This window comes from Pleuronectes platessa, chromosome 21 (genome assembly GCF_947347685.1).
Source record: "Pleuronectes platessa chromosome 21, fPlePla1.1, whole genome shotgun sequence".
Taxonomy (NCBI): Eukaryota; Metazoa; Chordata; class Actinopteri; order Pleuronectiformes; family Pleuronectidae; genus Pleuronectes; species Pleuronectes platessa.
In genome coordinates, this window is record NC_070646.1 from 16,395,538 (window position 1) to 16,413,934 (window position 18,397).

Consider the following 18,397-nt stretch of genomic DNA (forward strand, 5'->3'; position numbering starts at 1 on the left):
CAGATCTTCGTTGATAAAAGGATGAATGAAAGGCAGCATCATTACAGGCTACTGGTAAAATAATACATATTTTTTTGTGTAATAAAGGCTTTCCTCCGCATGTGATAAATGAAAACAATATTATCCAGAATAGTCATGATGTTCATCATTAAAAACACATACACAAACAATGAATTATATACATTAAAGCAATGCCAAAAACTATTCTTTAACATATATCTTAAGTTTAGAAGATATGGTTGAGGCCCATAAGAACCAGCAGTCCCCACACTGGAATTCTCCCTTCTGATCCGGACCCAGGACTTTTTGAAGAATCACAATCCAATGGCCAGGTGCACCTCATTGATGACTGCTCGGTTAATCAGGGCGGACAAGAGGAGAGACAAGAGACAAACAGGGACACAGGACAGGGACAAAAACAACTGTAACACCCCTACCCTTAAAACAATGATAAATAGTTTCATCAAAATTCACTGAGAACAACATTCTATTAATTCACTGCAATGTATTTTATAATAACTGAGGCTGCATCAAGTCAGTTTAATGTACAACGAGCTGTTTGCAAAATTGTGCTGCTGAAAAAACTTGGCACAAACATGTTCACAGTACAGAAGGGCCAACTGATTACTGCTGCTGGGTTACAAATAAGCTGCAGACACACAAAAAGTAGGCATACAAGTGGATGCCACTCCCACTTGACACAAAATGGGGAGGACAAATCACAGAACAAATGTTCCTCCATCTACCTAAAACACGACACTTACACAGGTGACCACTATCGAAAAGGGTCACACACACACACACACACACACGCACACGCACAATTTGGTGAATCATGGACAGATTTGATCTATTTGTGGAATGCATATCTGGAGCTTGGTGCGATTTGGACATTTGATATGTTCTCATTTGATAAATATGTGACTAAACAGGGGACCAGCGCTCTGTAGCAGTCAGTGGATGTCTTTTGAACAGCTCATTCGGGAAACTGCGTCAAAATCGCTGCCAGATCATTTGTATAATTTGATTATTTTCATTCAACCGTGGGATTGACAGAGACACACAACACAGATGCTGATCTCCATCACGGCAGCAACAGTCACAGAATGACTTTCCCTTTAGAAAGATGTCTTCAAAGTCAAAGCACAACATTCGTTTTGTTTCTGCAATGCTCTAAATCGAGCTGTCTTACAGAGCTTTTATTTTGAAAAGTTGTGAACTTGGGTCTGAAGACTGTGCTGACCTAACGGATCGTTCACATTATCTGCAAACCACACAGAAGAACAGTAATAAAGCAAATTCAGTCTCATTTTATTAGAAACATTGACTTTATCAGATCTTTTGACACAAAGGTTTCTAACCATAGACTGTTTATAAAAACAACATTCAACAAACAAACAACAAAAAGTGACATTATGAAGTAGAACTGTTCGAGGAGGACTCACTAATGACAAGGAATAACTCTGAAATAGCTCTGAAGCATTAACAGAGGGCAAGAGAACAGCCCATTCCAAACAAGAAACTTGAGAAATGGGCATATTTCACGTCAGGCTCAAACTAACAAAATAAGCTCCTTTCCTTTCCACTGTTCCTTGACCCCTGTGGAAAACGTCCGGAGGTGGAGGTGGAGGAGAAGCGGAGGAGTTAGGCAGTGCAGAGAAAACCTGACTCCACTCACACTCTGTGTTTCTTTAAACAAACTTGGTTTATAACAGAGGGGACTTGAGTTCCCTGTGCAGAACAGAATGACACCTCCTGAGAAATGATTACTTCAGCTTTTACAGAGGGAACATTTAACCATCAGTTACCCAGAGGATGAAAAATAACAAATTAAGGTCTGAAATGTTGAAATAATATAATAATGTAAGTAATAATTGTTTATATGTGCATTTCAAAATTTGGGGATTGGCCTGTGGACAAACCTGTCTACCTGGAGTCCCTCTCCGATGCCCTCCCTGCTTCAGAACCTGTGGAGACTGAGTTGTCTGAGGAGACGCCCAAAAAGAAGAAGTCTTCAATCTGGGAAAAAATCAGACAGCATCTGGGACCGAGGAGGAGGAAGAAGCAACCTCACGACTAATTCACACCTCACACTTGTTCACCTGTGTTTCTCCTGCATGAAATCAGGTGTGAGAGGAGGAATTTAAAATGCTATTAAATGTATTTAAGTGATATAACATTATTTATGATGTTAACAAATATTAAACATTACAATTATCTCATGCATATTGCACCGGTGGTCAGGGAAGCCGTCCGATTGAAGAAGGAGGCCTTCCGGGATATGATGTCCTGGAGGACTCTGGACACGGTTGCAGGGTACCGACAGGCCCGAAGGGCTGCAGCTGCTGCCGTTTCGGAGGCTAAGCAGCGGGTGTGGGAGAAGTTCGCAGAGGCCATGGAGAAGGACTTTCGGTCGGGACCAAAGTGTTTCTGGAAGACTATCCGGCACCTCAGGAGGGGGAAACGGGGAACCATCCAAGCTGTGTACAGTAAGGATGGGACTCTGTTGACCTCAACTGAGGAGGTCGTCGGACGTTGGAAGGAACACTTTGAGGAACTCCTGAATCCGAATAACACGCCCTCTATGTTGGAGGCAGAGCTCGAGGTTGATGGTGTTTCGTCGTCAATTTCCCTGGTGGAGGTCACTGAGGTAGTCAAACATCTCCGCAGTGGCAAAGCCCCAGGGATTGATGAGATCCAGCCAGAAATGCTAAAGGCTCTGGGTGTTGAGGGGCTGTCATGGTTGACACGCCTATTCAACATCGCGTGGGAGTCGGGTACAGTGCCAAAGGAGTGGCAAACCGGGGTGGTGGTTCCCCTGTTCAAAAAGGGGGACCAGAGAGTGTGTACCAATTATCGGGGTATCACACTTCTCAGCCTCCCTGGTAAAGTCTACTCCAAGGTGCTGGAAAGGAGGGTTCGGCCGATCGTCGAACCTCAGATTGAAGAGGATCTTCACTTATCTTCACTCTCGCAAGGATCCTGGAGGGGGCCTGGGAGTATGCCCATCCGGTCCACTTGTGTTTTGTGGATCTGGAGAAGGCGTATGACCGGGTCCCCCGGGAGAAACTGTGGGAGGTGCTGCGGGAGTATGGGGTAAGGGGGTCTCTCCTCAGGGCCATCCAATCTCTGTACTCCCAAAGCGAGAGCTGTGTTCGGGTCCTCGGCAGCCAGTCAGTTTCGTTCTCAGTGGGTGCTGGTCTCCGCCAGGGCTGCGCCTTGTCACCAATCCTGTTTGTGATATACATGGACAGGATATCGAGGCGTAGTCGTGGTGGGGAGGGGTTGCAGTTCGGTGGTCTGAGGATCTCGTCACTGCTTTTTGCGGATGATGTGGTCCTCATTGGATCATCGGCTTGTGACCTTCAGCACTCACTGGATCGGCTGGCGGCCGAGTGTGAAGCGGCTGGGATGAGGATCAGCACCGCTAAATCTGAGGCCATGACTCTTAGCAGGAAACCGATGGATTGCTTACTCCGGGTAGGAAATGAGTCCTTAGCCCAAGTGAAGGAGTTCAAGTACCTCGGGGTCTTGTTCGCGAGTGAGGGTACTATGGAGCGTGAGATTGGCCGGAGAATCGGAGCAGCGGGGGCGGTATTGCGTTCGCTTTACCGCACCATTGTAACGAAAAGAGAGCTGAGCCGCAAGGCAAAGATCTCGATCTACCGGTCGATCTTCGTTCCTATCCTTACCTATGGTCATGAGGGCTGGGTGATGACCGAAAGGACGAGATCGCGGGTACAAGCGGCCGAGTTGAGTTTTCTCAGAAGGGTGGCTGGCGTCTCCCTTAGGGATAGGGTGAGAAGCTCAGTCATCCGTGAGGAACTCGGATTAGAGCCGCTGCTCCTTTAGTTAGAAAGGAGTCAGCTGAGGTGGTTCGGGCATCTGGTAAGGATGCCCACTGGGCGCCTCCCTTGGGAGGTTTTTCAGGCACGTCCAGTGGGGAGGAGACCTCGGGGAAGACCCAGGACTAGGTGGAGAGATTATATCTCAACACTGGCCTGGGAACGCCTCGGGATCCCCCCGTCAGAGCTGGTCAATGTGGCCCGGGAAAGGGAAGTCTGGGGCCCCCTGCTTGAGCTGCTACCCCCGCGACCCGACCCCGGATAAGCGGATGAGTGATGATGAGTGATGAGTCATGCATATTGCTTCATTTAAGAATTGTTCATTCGTTTTTCAGTTTAGTTTTTAACCTAACCTAACCTTAACATAAACCCAAACCTTAATCCAACCTAACCTATAACACGAGGTGTCAAAAGTATTCCCATTCATTACTCAAGTAGAAGTATAGATACTAGGGTTTAAAAATACTTTTGTAGAAGTTGAAGTATCAACTCAAGCTTTTTACTTAAGTAAAAGTGTAAAAGTACCGGTTTCAAAACTACTTAAAGTATAAAAGTAAAAGTAATGTAAGGGGAATTTTTTTATGTAAATACATTAAAGTACCATATGTGTACTACTGAGCGTTAACAAGCGTTTCATGGAGCGGAAGATATGATAACTAGTTGCCAATAAGTATTGTAATAGTGCAAAAAGTCAAACTTCAGTGGAATGTTATCAATAACCTTTATTGGAAGAGACCTTGACTCTATTGGACTAAATCCTGTATGTACAACAACACTACCGATAGGCTTTGTTCAGCCGCGAAAAGCAGCAGGTTCTCAAGGTTATTTGAGCCTATGCATGTTCTACCTGGCCTGAATATGAGCCCTGCAACACTAAACAGTCTTTCACAGGCTGCTGAGGTCCTGCCCTTTGTACACACTGCCCGTCGCTACCACCGATTGGATGGTTTAGTGAGGTCCTCGGATCGGCCCCGCCGGAGTCGGTAACGGCCCTGGCGGAGCGCCGAGAAGACGATCAAACTTGACTATCTAGAGGAAGTAAAAGTCGTAACAAGGTTTCCGTAGGTGAACCTGCAGAAGGATCATTACCGGTACAGCCTGATTCGACTGCATGGCTGCACTCCTTGCTTAATGCTAACCTTTAACTTAACCTTATATAGCCCTTAACCTGAAAGTAACGTACAACCGTAAAATACATCTTCACATTAAAATATAATGACACATGTTATATAGGGACTTTCTCTTTTTCCTCATGTTGAAGACAAGCCCTCATAATGTCACTTTCCCCTGATTCGAGGTCCTCACAAAAGCAGCAATACCTGGAACACACATTCATTCGCTCGCACACACACACACACACACACACACACACACACACACACACACACACACACACACACACACACACACACACACACACACACACACACACACACACACACACACACACACACACACACACGAATTGAAAGCATTTATCCCATCTCCAAAAGACAGTGACCAATCAAAACAGAGTCATCAACCAAGGTGCTGGGCTGAGCAAACCACAAGTGATCTACAAAAGAGAAAGACCCCTTGACTTGTCAGTAGAGACAAATATACACAAACATTTACTTCACCTCATGCTCAATTTTTTCACAGTCTCTTATGGTGTCGTACATTTGTTCATATATTATACACAAGGAGACATCTCTATAGCATTCACATCAGGAGCTTCTCTGGACTGACCTGTAACCTAGCAACCGTGAACCCTTTAATAGAACCCTCCACCCTTTAAGACCTCTGTGTAAATACCTAAATAAATGAATGGTGACGGTGCTTAGCAAAGGGTTAGTTACACAAGTTAGCAATATTTCATCATTTCACATCCTCACGTCCAAATCGTTCTCCTGTGCTGAGTCATAGTTACATGGGCCCTGCAGTGAGTAAGTATGCACAGACAGAATCGCTTTTCATAATGCCACCCCAAGGTGTAATTTGGGAAGTCACTGCTGTCCCCCTCCTACTTTTCCCTCATCTGCTCCTCCTCCTCCTCCTCCTCATGCCTCTCAGTCTCTGAGCACATTCTTAAGAGCCAATGACCAGGAGAAGGAGACGTGGGGGAACCTGGGCTGCGACGGCAAGAGAACAAGAAAGAAAGGAAGATATTTTAGAGCTGGGTTGTGTGCGTGATGTGTGCATGTGCCTCAACTGTAAACGTTGTTGATGAGGCTTTGCACTTTCTGCTTTGGAGAGGGTTCATTTAATCTCAAATGGGGAGGAGGGAAGAAGAAAGGAGTGAAGAGGAGGAGAGAGACGGGGACATAGTTGGTTTAAAGACCTGGAAGAGACGAGGCAGGACTAGGAGACTGGAAACAAGAGATAGGGGAACAACTGCATATAGGCACTACAGCAGAAAACATTTTACAGTATGTGAAAATAAACCACATGCACAATCTGGCTCGACAAGATAAAACATTGCTATTCTGGAAGACTTCTTGGAAGAAGGTAAAATATTAGTGTATAAATACTAGGACACGTATAAAATATATATAGTTTATGATCAATTAAGACATGGATTCATTCTTAGACAATGTACAGTGTAGGTAGTTTTACAGAGAGTGTGTGAAAGCACGCATTAGTTAAATTTATTCAGTGTTCCCAACTAGCTACAGATTTAAAACACCTCCTCACTAAATGACTCACAGATACAGAGCATTTACAGTTTCTCCACAAACACATCAGATCATTTGTATTTTAATAACTGAGGAACAGCCCTTCAAAGTTCAAAGTGCAGACCAGTCATGGACGAGTTTAAATGGCTCCGACAGCTGCTGTTAAAAGGCCTTTTTACACAGTGCAATCCTCAAATGGCAAAAGAATTCAATGTAACTACACAATGACAGAGGCTCAAAGGTCTTGTGCTGCTACTTTCTGAGGGACTTGAGTGATGCTCACTCACTGCTGTTATTAAGTTTTCACTCTGGACATGAGATGTGTCACTTTCTGTTGATGGAGACAATTGCTGCCTTTGCACATGAGACGGGAAATACATTTGGCCAAAGAGAGACAATCCCCCACATGTCTATTTGTGGAGATTAGATGCACTTTAATAATCACATTATATATCCATCCGGGATGTTCACTTTCTTTAACAGTGCAAGATTATGAGGTTTTAAAAATAAATCAGTTTTCTTAGAAAATTATGTTTGAATCTTTATAAAAAAATATCAATGACTGTGTGTGATATTTCTTGCATGTCCCCAAATAAATGTTATTCTTGTCGATTTGAATGTAGAAACATTAGAAAACCAGTAACTATCAATGTGTAGCTGAGAAACATGATGTGTTCTTAGGCATAAGGCTTGTTTTAATGAAAGGGGACTGCTGGACCTTGTCTGAGGTGTGTGCTCTTCTGAGAACAGTTCTGTTGTTTTTTGTTCCATTAAAAAGAAATGCCGGCCTAGGATGTTGACTTTATGAATTTCAATTAGTAACTTGATTCAATAAGTTTAATGTAATATAAATATATATATATAAAACTCTGCTAGATCTGCAGAAGCAAGGCCACTCCAGCTAAGGTCCACTTGGAGGGGGGCTCTTTGGTCTTCAGGTTGAAGGTCCACACGTACGTAGGTCCCCTCTGACGGGTTTTGTAGACAGGGCACTGGTAGATGTTCCTGCTCTCCTGTTTGTCCACCAGGATGGCTCTGATGAACATGACTGGCATGGCCGGGGTGAGCTCTTTCAGTCGGGCATCCACAATCATGCCGGTCTGAAAGAGACAGAAAGTCCAGATGAAGAGGGAAAGATACATTTCACAGAGCACAGGGAAGTTATGAATTAGTTTGAGCTTCACAGAAAACTTCATCCACACACTGTCCTTGCCATGAAACTACAATGACTAATGCTCCTTTGTAGGAGAAAAAACTTGATGTTCGACTTATCGCAGCTGGCACAAGCAGAGCTAGACTTTCACTTCACAGTACACGATATGGTGGTACCCTTGAAAAGTGGAGAAAGTGTAATACACACTCTCTAAACACAGTGAAGAAAGAGTGGTCCGTCTCATTAATTAATCCTTCTACACTTAGTGCCTGACAAACAGAGGTTCCTCCATGCAGGCACAGTGACTTTCAGGAATGAATGTAAATCCTGATGACTTTGGAAAAGCTCGGAGGACAGAGCCCTAATTGCATCTGCAATTACTATAAACTTTAAAGACTCGTTAAATACCAATGTCTATGTGTGTAAATACAAATAATGGGTGTATTCAAGCAGGCCATGTGGGCTCATTGAGATTCACTGTACATTTAGTTTAATCACACGATATATACACTGCTGCTTCTGCATCAGATGTCTATTTATATTTTTATAACTTACAACATATTGAGACAATAAAACTGTATCCCATAGTCCTCACTAAGTGGTGGCCATCCCATAAACACACAGGCTTTCTCTGTCTGCTAGTAATGCTCCGGAGATTCTTCTTGTTATTAGTGAGTCCTCCTCAAACAGGCCTAAAATACACTGTCACTTTTTATTGTTTGTTTATTCAGTCTATGGTGCAGAGTGAAGTTAGGAAACTTTGTTCATCCTGCCTGATGTATCGGCAATGAAGATTTTATGGTCAATGTTTTTCCATGAAATTAAATAAAATTTGCTTGAATAACGTTCACGTGTGTGGCTCTTATAAGTTCTGATTAACTGATCTGCTCTCATTTTATTTAAACATTACATGTCAGGTATTTCAGAGGTCTGTTAAACAATCGCAACAATCTTATAAACCCAAGTTCGCAACTTTTCAAAGTAAAAGCTCTGGAATTCAGCTCAACATAAAGCCATAGAACAATGAAACAAATGTTTTGCTTTTACTTTAAAGAGAAATTGCTGTTCTGTGAATGCTGTTGCCATGACAGAGATTAGTACCCGTCCAAGTCTTATCTGTGTCTCAGTCTGATATGGTGAAATAAAAAACCTCAAATTATCAGAATGATCTTGTTGTGATGAAATGCTGTTTGAAAAAGTTGCTGCTGGAGTTTATCACAGGACTTAGAAGAATGTTGAACTCCGTCCACAGCCTGACTGTAAACACGCTGCCCCCCCGTCGCTGACTGCTACAGTTTATTAAATGTTTGTTATATTGAACGTATATCAAGTCAAATCACACTGAACTCTGCACTGCACTTCCCTGGGCCATTAACAAAACACATGCCGAGTGTGAAGTCCATTAGAAGAATGATGGAAGGTGCACGAGACATGTGTTCCACATACAGACAGATGTTTGTGGAACTAGTAGGTAGGTATCCATTCCACACACACAAGGTGTTTATCTTATACAGTATCTAGCTGTCTTTGTTGTCTTTAACCATTCTGAATGGGGTCATTAAGACCGATGAGCAGGCTTATCATAAATCTTTTATTTCTGTACAGAGCCGTGTCCAGATGGAGTGCTGCTTAATCTAACTATTCACACTCGGCTACCCCCCGCCAGTGGCATAGAACTGGCCTTGGGGCTAAGAGAAGGAAGATAGGAGGAGGAGGAGGAGGAGGAGGAGGAGGAGGAGGAGGGGGAGGAGGAGGAGGAGGGGGAGGGGGAGGAGGAGGAGGAGGGGGAGGGGGAGGAGGAGGAGGAGGAGGGGTTGTGAGGAGAAGCTGCCAGGCCCGTCTGTCCGCCCGTCTATTCGCCTGTGTCTCCAACTTTAATGAAGAAAAAATGTACCACTCCTCTAAGTGTTCAAGTGCAAACTCTGCACATACGCTGATTAAGAAGTCTACAGGGATGCTCCTTGAAAGCTGGGTGCATATACAGTAGCTGTATGTATGTAGATAGATAGAGCCCTGGGATTCTGAGTAATGCACTGCGCTCTGAGAGCTGACCGTAAGCAGGATGCAAAGGAGAAAATTAAACCACAAAGGGAATGTGGCAGCCCCTAAGGGGAGGAATATTCAAGCTACTTTACTTGATTCATTTTCAAGACTCATTTTGAGGTTAGCTCACCTATGTTGGTCGACCATCCATCATCAAAAGAAATATGTACAGGAAGATTTCCCTACAAGGTGCTTGTGAATAAAAGAGTGCAGCTTTTGATTTTGTTTTCACACCTCTTCCCTGGAGGCAGGATGTCAAAACAAACAGGTAACTCTACGACAATCAGGAATGGATGAGTACCTGTGTGTCCCAGCGCGCGCCCTCCATGTACAGCCCGTGTACATACGCCCCTTCACGAGGCGCGGAGTTGAAGTCGTCACGATGCTTCTTGGTGACGTCACACTGCAGACACATCCGATCCAGAGGCCACTCATTCCTGTCACAGAGATTTGACAGTGTCACACCAAGTGGTTTCCATCACAACCTACAAGTATGATGACACTGTGAAAACCAACCCTACCTGCGAGCCGTAGCCTGCATGATGGCTGTGAGGAAGGACTGGGGGTTGAAGAAGCCAGCTAGCCACACCACAGCGGGTAAGGCAAAGTCATTGGACCAGTGTTCAAGCTCCTTGATCCTGACTAACAGGTCAGTGAACCACAGGGCCAGGCTGGACATTGAGGGATACGCCCTCTTGGTCCAGTTGTCAGGCACCGTGTCCAGGAAGATGGCGTTCTGAAGGTTCTCCATTTCACTGGTCATGGTTAGCTCTCCCTAAAGGGTGGGGGTCACAGACAAAGAAACTACTTAAATCCAGCTCATTGCAGGATTAACCTGCAGGGGGAATTCGAGTGGAGCAAGCAAGCAGAACTGGTCTGCTAACTAAGAAGACTTCACATTGTTTATTTAAGAGAACTACCTTCTGCCATTGACTCTTGTCTCATAACATAGTGCAAAACCTCTTGTGAGACGACTTACACTCTTACAGTATATATAATGATTAGATAATTTGAACTTCTGTTATTTTTTAATACATTGCATATTGTCTCTAACACAATCTTCTGTTCACACATTTTTCAAATTAAAAGCTCTGAAATTCAGCTCCATATAAAGCTTGATATATGTGTTCCTTAGTACCTACCTACCTTAGTAGGTAGATCATCATCATCATCATCATCATCATCATCATCATCATCATCATCATCATCACCCCCCTCCTCTGCTATCATCACAGTCCTCTCACCTTCATTCCGAGGTTGAGCTCATGGAGGGAGCCTCTGATCTCCTGTGTAAGAAAGTTCATGCGCTCACACTCCTGCAGCGCCACCACCTGGTAGGGAGTCCTCTCTTCGGCTTTCTCCAGCAGCTCGGTCATGTTGAAATCCTCCGGCAGTCTCTCCATGATCTCCTCTAACACCACACGCACCTGATAACATGTGATGGAATGAACAAGTGTGTCAATGAGAGAACTGATAGTAAAAACATATTGCTTGATTAATTTGTTACAACCAAAGAAATAAAAAAGGAGAGGCAATATAAAAAGGATACTGCTGGAAATAAAAGACCATTGAAAACATTGGGGTTATCTGAGCCAGACAAACTAGTGATACCAAAGCTGACAGCCTGAGAAACTGTTACAGTTTGAAATAGACGGCCCCATAAATATTCATGAAGATATATTTTGCAACGGCAGCTCTTTGTTTTCAATACCAGTCTAATCCCTCCAGCAAATCAATGCTCAAATCATATTTTTGTGGGTAAGTGATGAAAGCTAACGTCTATGTCAACGTTTTCCCAAGGCAACCAGCATTAGTGATCAATCAACGGATTAGGGGCCGAACAAAGGATATGAGGTCATCATATCTATGGATTTTTCAGTTCAAATATCTGATGTGGGTTTGGCAGCAGCTAAGCGCGCTGAATAGGGAGTGGGCCTCATTGGTAAGCTCTGCGTGGCTGTCATCTGTTCAGACAGGAGTATCCAGGCTTCTGAGCCAGAAAGGTCACACATCATAATACATCAGGGAATGGACACACGTATACAGAATACACAAAACATGCACTGGGAAAAATATTCCATACTAGACTAGAAGGCCTTTTGATAAAGTGCAGTCACCAGTTAGACAGGCCTCAGTGAATATACTCATTTTCAAAATATTCTGTCTGTCTGTCTGTGTTGTGCAGCACACAGCTTGTAGTCATCAGCTTTACATCATGTGTTCAACTCCTGCATGGATAATCTGAACCTTCCTTGTGTCATTAGTGTTGACAATTAACAGACAAGATGACATCAGGACAACGGATAGAACAGCCTGCATGTGGTGGAAATGCTGTTTCCAGGGTGTAACTGGAGAACTGTACTTAAATCAGATTTAAACTAAACAATAACTGTAGCCTTTGTTAAAATGTGTCTGGCTGATAATCACAGTCATTTTGAACAAAAACATAAAATAAAAAAGCTCTGATAAAATTATGTTGGAATGTTTCTATATTTTGAGAAGAGATGTAAAAGAGGTCACTGATTCTGTTGACCTGATTTCCTCAGGCAGATTGTTCTGTTGCTCCGGGGCTCTGCCACTTCTAGTTTTCAGCCATGCACAGGTAAAAGCCCCTGTCTGAGGAGCTTAAGCTACCTATTGGATGCTATGGGACTCAGAGGTCGTACTGGTAAATACATAGTATTGAGAAGTGTCTTAAAAGTCAACTGCAAGATCTGAAAATCTATTTGAAACTTTGTAGCATTTCCACCATGCAGGATGTTATGTTACATATAAAAACTGAGCAAAATCCAACTGATAGGAAATAAAGTTTCTAGGAAATGTTAATGCTTGAAAAAAGTGCATATGGAATTTAGAAAGCTGCTGCAGATTTGGATTTAAAGATCCATATAACTATGTCGATTTTAAAGAGGAAAACATCAAAGTTACATGGTAACTGATGGTGTGGAAAATGGTTTCCAAAGACAAACACTGTTCCTGGGTTTGTTATTCATAGTGTGAGAAAACACATATCAACAATCTTATAGTCATCTTGGGTCCCAATTTCTGGATTGAATTAAAAGAATAAAACTAAGTAGGCAAAAAACAATATCATTTAAAATAAAAGTTAGGGAGGTAAGACACCTATAAAAAGGCATTCTAAGTGTTAGGGCTTTTACCACATACTAGGTTTTTGATCTGAACAACAAATGTTTGCCTGTGGCGTGTTCAGAACAGCTGCAAGTGTTGTTGAACGACCATCTGGGTTTTACAGACATCCCAGGGTGTTTATCTTACAAGGAAACAGATGATAACCACCATGACTCAAATGTTAAGCTGAGGGGACCCCGCAAACCAGGGCTGAGCATAATGCAATGTGGAAATGTAACTTTATCGCCTGTAATTGACACAGTTTTTGCACTGATCAATTTGTGATTATTGGGATAATCATATATTCAGAAATCAAACTTCAGAACCACCTCATCATCCAAAAGTCTAAAGGCAAATGTGTTCTTATTAAGCAAAGATAGATCCGTGTGATGATAAATCATTTTGCTAATATGCATAATGGATATTTAACAGAGCTAGCAGTCGGACAGACTAGACCCTTATTTATGGTTTTAAAACAGTCACCCTCGCTCTATTGAGTTTTGCAGGGCTACAATCTCTCTGACAGAATATTTGTCTGAGCTTTTACACTGAACTAAACTTTGTGTCAGGGCGGCACTGAACCAGAAAATGCACCGGAAAATACCATCCCTGTAAAAATCACCCTGGGTGCTGTCAGACGCCCCAAACTGTTGGTCCCAATTTATTCTTAATTCCGTGTGCAGCAGCTAAAGCAAATGTCACCTGTTGTCATCACACATTGAAGATTTGGCCTTTTTTCCGCACAGCTTAGTGAAATAGTCGTGGTGGTGAAAGGCCGTGGCTTACATATCTGCTCAGGATGGCTCCTGTGTATGAGGGCTTGACTTTTCTAAGTAAGAATATCAAGTCAGAATCATAAGCTGAGTTCAGATGCCACCATTACACCTCCTAAAGCCGCACTGGCCTGCAAGTGGGTTTGTCATAACAAACTTATGCTCCACAAAAAAGCATTGTTTAAACCCATAGAAGCAGGTTTTAAAATTCCAGTGGGGTTCCAACGTCTCCAAAGACACAATAGATCTCTTACTGAATATTGGAGTGAGTAGTATTCATCTTCTTTAAGCAGCAGCACAATAATCTACAAATACTCTATTAGATGTTAAAGTCCTGCTTTGAAATTTCTGCTTCGTTATTAGATTGTTAGATTATTAGATTTTTAATACTGATGCATCACATGATAAATGGTTGTGAGATGATCAGTGAAAGAATAAACTTTTTTGATAAAAACATAGATTCCGGGATTAGACTTTTTTCTCATCTTTGCCTTAATTTGAAATATTGAAGTTTTTCCTTTTTTGGACTGTATAAATCCTCCTGTTTACCTTCTCCTCACGCGTCATCCCTCCGCCCTCACCAGCCCCTCCGTCTCTGGGCTGCATCTCCAGCACAGTGCGGAAAAGTTTCTCGGAACTTTGAGTAAGGAAGCCAATCTCAGCGTTGGGATGGAGGCCGTACAGGTAGGGCGACTCAGCAGGTAGGGTGTCATCAATGTACTGGAACAGAAGAAACCACGACAGAAATGTTGTAGCATCAGAAACCCACATTTATTCAAAGGGTTCACAAAAGATGTTGCAAAGATTCTTTACCTTTTTTTACCTGAACAGGATAACATTTGAACTCAAATTCCCTAGCTTATTATTTTAAATGATCAGAATGAAGATTGTAAACTTCCATTGCGTTTCTAAAATATTGCTGACAAAGGCCGATAATGGAACCATATGAATACTGAGACATTTCTGGGTGGAATTCAAACACTCGGGATCAATTAACACGCTGCTAATGAGCAGAACCAGGGGGAGGGAAATCTGGCATTTTCCATCTGCTGGTCCATAATGAATATCAATCCTTTTAATTTAGAGCAGATGAAAGTGAAAGCTGGGTTCAGACAGGCTGCTTTTAGTGGAGCACTTAAACAAAAAGAAAAAAAGAAAGCCTCTTCTAATCATAATGTCCTTATGAAAGTTTTGATGGAAACACTTTGTTGTCAGATGTTTGATCTCCCCGTGACCTGCCGGCTAACTTTTGCTGATTGCATATACCTGTATATTGTTCAAAGAGCAGGTAAACTGCTGAGTCATCGGGTTCTTCTTCATGTCTATGCCACCTTTCTGCTCCATGTACTGGAAGTTTGTTCCAGATGGTTGAGGCAGGCGATGACCTGACACACGCTCTGGGACCTACAGGCCTTTACAGCTCCTGTTCTCTGGCCAAATCTTTAACCGCTCCACCCCATAATTCATGTGCTTTACCATCTAGTCTTGCTCGACAAAAAATGTCATTATACTTGTACAGTGGCAGTAAAGAGCTCTCGAACTTAAACTCAACAATGCATTTTAGTTCTATTCTCTGTACACAATTGTCTCGTGGGCGTTAATAAACATTTTGTGTTACGACACAACTAGATCTACTTATTTTCTATATCTCTCAGCGTTCCTTATTAGATGACTTCATAATCCCAGATTTGTAACTTTCAGGTTTGCCTGCGAGAGTTAATGGCAAACTCTTTCCATCCACGGAGCATCTCCACCTCTGAGAACTATTTGTATAACTCAACTACAATCTGTTACGACCCAGGGACTCATATGGGAGCTTTATTGTGATTGATTTAGTAATAAATTGTAGAATTCTAAACCGTTTATTAGGAACAGGGATAGAGGAAGAAATATCTTTTAATTATAGTGATTAAATTATAGCAGCATTAAACCAACATTTATTTTGACACATAGAAGTTGCTTGGGGACCCCTGCCGATCCAGAGACAGCACCTCCAGAGGGGGAATGTTAGTATTTTCTTGTATTTTAACTATGTTTTCATTGCCCTTATATCCGGGAATGACTTCATTTAATGTTTCAGGTAGTCTAATGGCCTCATATGGTCTAACCTTGATGCCTCACCTGGTGGTAGTTGTTATAGTCCATGTTCCCAGGCAATGGGAAGCCGGGCGCGAGGCACAGCTCTCCCTCCATCATCTCAGGCTTGATATACTCTCCCAGGTAGGTGCGACACAGACGGCGGTCCCAGTCGTCTGTGATGTGACCTCCATACATGATCTCACCGAACAGGTAGCGCAGGTCATCAAACGGCACCTGGGAATTAGAGACAGAGGGGATGTTGTGGTGTTTACCTGGGGTCACATGTGTTTAGATTTTCAATTAAGATTATAAGCGGTGGCCTTCGTAATCCTTTGCACAGGAATAAAAATGAAAAAGAAACACACGTACCTTAGGATTGGCCTCCAGGTAGTTATAGAGGACGTTGATAGAAATGGTGAGGTCGCCGACGTTGAAGGGATAGGATCTGTTCCAGCCTTGAGGTCCAAACTTCCTCCTCTCTGCTACGACCGCATGGAAGTAGCACACAGCGAATAAAATACTCTTGAACTCGAACTCCTGTGCGCACATTTCCAGCGTGTCCTGGAAAACAACAGAATGACACATTTAAACAAGGTTGCACTAATCACCTTCTGGAGTGTTCAGTTGCATTTGATTAACATCAGCCCACCCGGACTCCATCTTACAGGCTTCTGAGAATGGAAATAGGCAGTGTAGCTTTACGCATCTCCCAGTGAAAAGGTGAAGAGAAAGAAACTAACATTTCTCTGGCTTAGCGTTGGCTTTGGCCATGCGGGTGGGCTATTACAAAGAGTTAGCCTTACATTGATTAGCTTTCACTGAGTACACATGACTGGAATACTCCCTCCATACTTGCTTCAGCAGACCTCCCTTAGGCTTTGCACACAGCAAGACGCACAAGCACAAAGTACTTATCAGGCAGATAGACGGCAAACTAAGAATCGTGGAAATGGACTGGGAGGGAGCCGAGCACTCAGGTAATGGTGCAGAGCAAGATGCATTGGCAGAGAAGCACTGGGGTAATGGTAATGCTCAGATAGAGATGAGGAAGTGATAAGGTAAAGAAAAGCAAGGAGATTCCACTGCAGCGCTCTGGTCCATTCTGACTAGGACACCTGTAGGACAGACCAGCAGCATGACACTCTTTGGCAACTCACTGATAACATCCATCGATCCGTCTTCATGTTAAACCTCCACAGACTGTAACCACGCTATCTTTTGACGTTAGCATGTGCTACATTCCTTTCTGTCCTCTATGGGTCAGCAGCAATTCCAAGGTGAGAAAGGTGACTGCAACCATCTGCTACGTGCTGCATTTCTACAAATTGTCAACTTTGAGCTCTGTTTGTTTTTTACCAATGCTCTTGTAACACCTTTCAGATTGCAAATCGTCATTTGATTGACTGTTAATGTAAAATATTGTTTAGCTTTAATCAATTTGTATGCTGTTTGGCAGTTCATGCTTTAACCAGGCATCTTATTTTATGACCTCATGTTGTATTTCATGTAAAAAATGTTACAGAGTAACAGAGAAGTAAAGTCAAATCAATGTAACTGAGTATAAACTACAACGCTTTCCAATTAAATGATGTGGAGTTGGTTAAATGGGAAATATTCAAGTGTGGTAGTTCAAACTGTACGTACAATATCTAGTTATTATTCTCAAATTGCCTCCTGGACTTTTACCTGGTTGAAGTTGTCCAGAGCCTTGTGCAGGTTGGCATGCATGCCTGTAGGTGGTTCATTGGTGATCTTGATGGAGTTCTCCAGGATGCCCTGTGGGATGATGTGGCCCTCAGGGGTGGAGGAGGGTTCAGCACTAACAAACACCCTGAAGTCCACGTGGCTTCCCTCTGCGTGCTGCTCCAGAATTTTCTCTAAAGAACCGAGCCAGCTAGCCACCAAGTGGATGTTCTACAGGGAGAGGATCAGGAAACAGCGTCAGCAGGGACAGAGATGAGGAAGAAGATGATGACATGTTATTGGTCGGGGACAAGATCATTTTCCTCTGTGAGGGTTGAAAAGCTAATCCTCACTAAGATAATGTTTTCTGCTGGATATCTGTGAAAATTTATTTTTGTAATGACAACTAGCAAAAAGGAGCAATTCAAATGTTGCATATTCTCATCTCTCCACTGTGACTTTGATGTGGCACCTAATGAAATGGTACATAGCACTTGAAAAACCCATTTCTAGGTTGCTGACATTAAGCGACCATTCTCCAGCACAACTTCAGCTGACTTTCTGTATATTCATCTCTCAGTGCGGCGAGGACAGCAGACCTGACTTGTACTATCACACAAGCATGGATGAGCTCAATTTTCCATCTCAACTGTCCTGACACTTACAGGATATCCAGTGAATGACAAGGAGTCAGCCATTCCCCCCACGTCTCACCATGCAGCGCTGCCCATTCCCTAAATCTAATTACAGCACTAATAACTACAGTCATTAATTCATAAGCCTCTTTGCGTTCTCATTTCCCTTTGCTCTCCATATTTAATCTTCCTTATGATGGCTGAAGTTAACCCTCTTTCCGAATGATGGGACACGACATGGAGAGGAACGTCACATTTTTGGGAGGGTCATTGAATAAAAGAAGAAGAGAGAAGTTTAACATTCTGTGAGAGAGAGGTCTTGGAGGAGCTGGAAGCTGAGAAGGGGATAAGTTAAGTTTCTCCTCTGATGCCTTAGAGAATAATGGTATACAAATTAAAAGTC

General features: G+C 43.0%; 1 protein-coding gene across 1 annotated transcript in view; it reads right to left on the reverse strand.

The window, feature by feature from the left end:
• Positions 1-6,435: 6,435 nt before the first annotated feature.
• Positions 6,436-18,397, reverse strand: part of LOC128427308 (dynein axonemal heavy chain 9) — a 116,868-nt gene continuing 104,906 nt past the window's right edge. Inside the window, exons 71-78 of the mRNA XM_053414395.1 lie at positions 17,363-17,590; positions 16,046-16,237; positions 15,719-15,910; positions 14,147-14,317; positions 10,940-11,122; positions 10,217-10,470; positions 9,997-10,132; positions 6,436-7,599 (exon numbers count right to left, since the gene is read on the reverse strand). Of these exons, the coding sequence (XP_053270370.1) occupies positions 7,372-7,599; positions 9,997-10,132; positions 10,217-10,470; positions 10,940-11,122; positions 14,147-14,317; positions 15,719-15,910; positions 16,046-16,237; positions 17,363-17,590 (1,584 nt within the window). The 3' untranslated portion in view covers positions 6,436-7,371. The remainder of the gene's footprint in view (positions 7,600-9,996; positions 10,133-10,216; positions 10,471-10,939; positions 11,123-14,146; positions 14,318-15,718; positions 15,911-16,045; positions 16,238-17,362; positions 17,591-18,397) is intronic.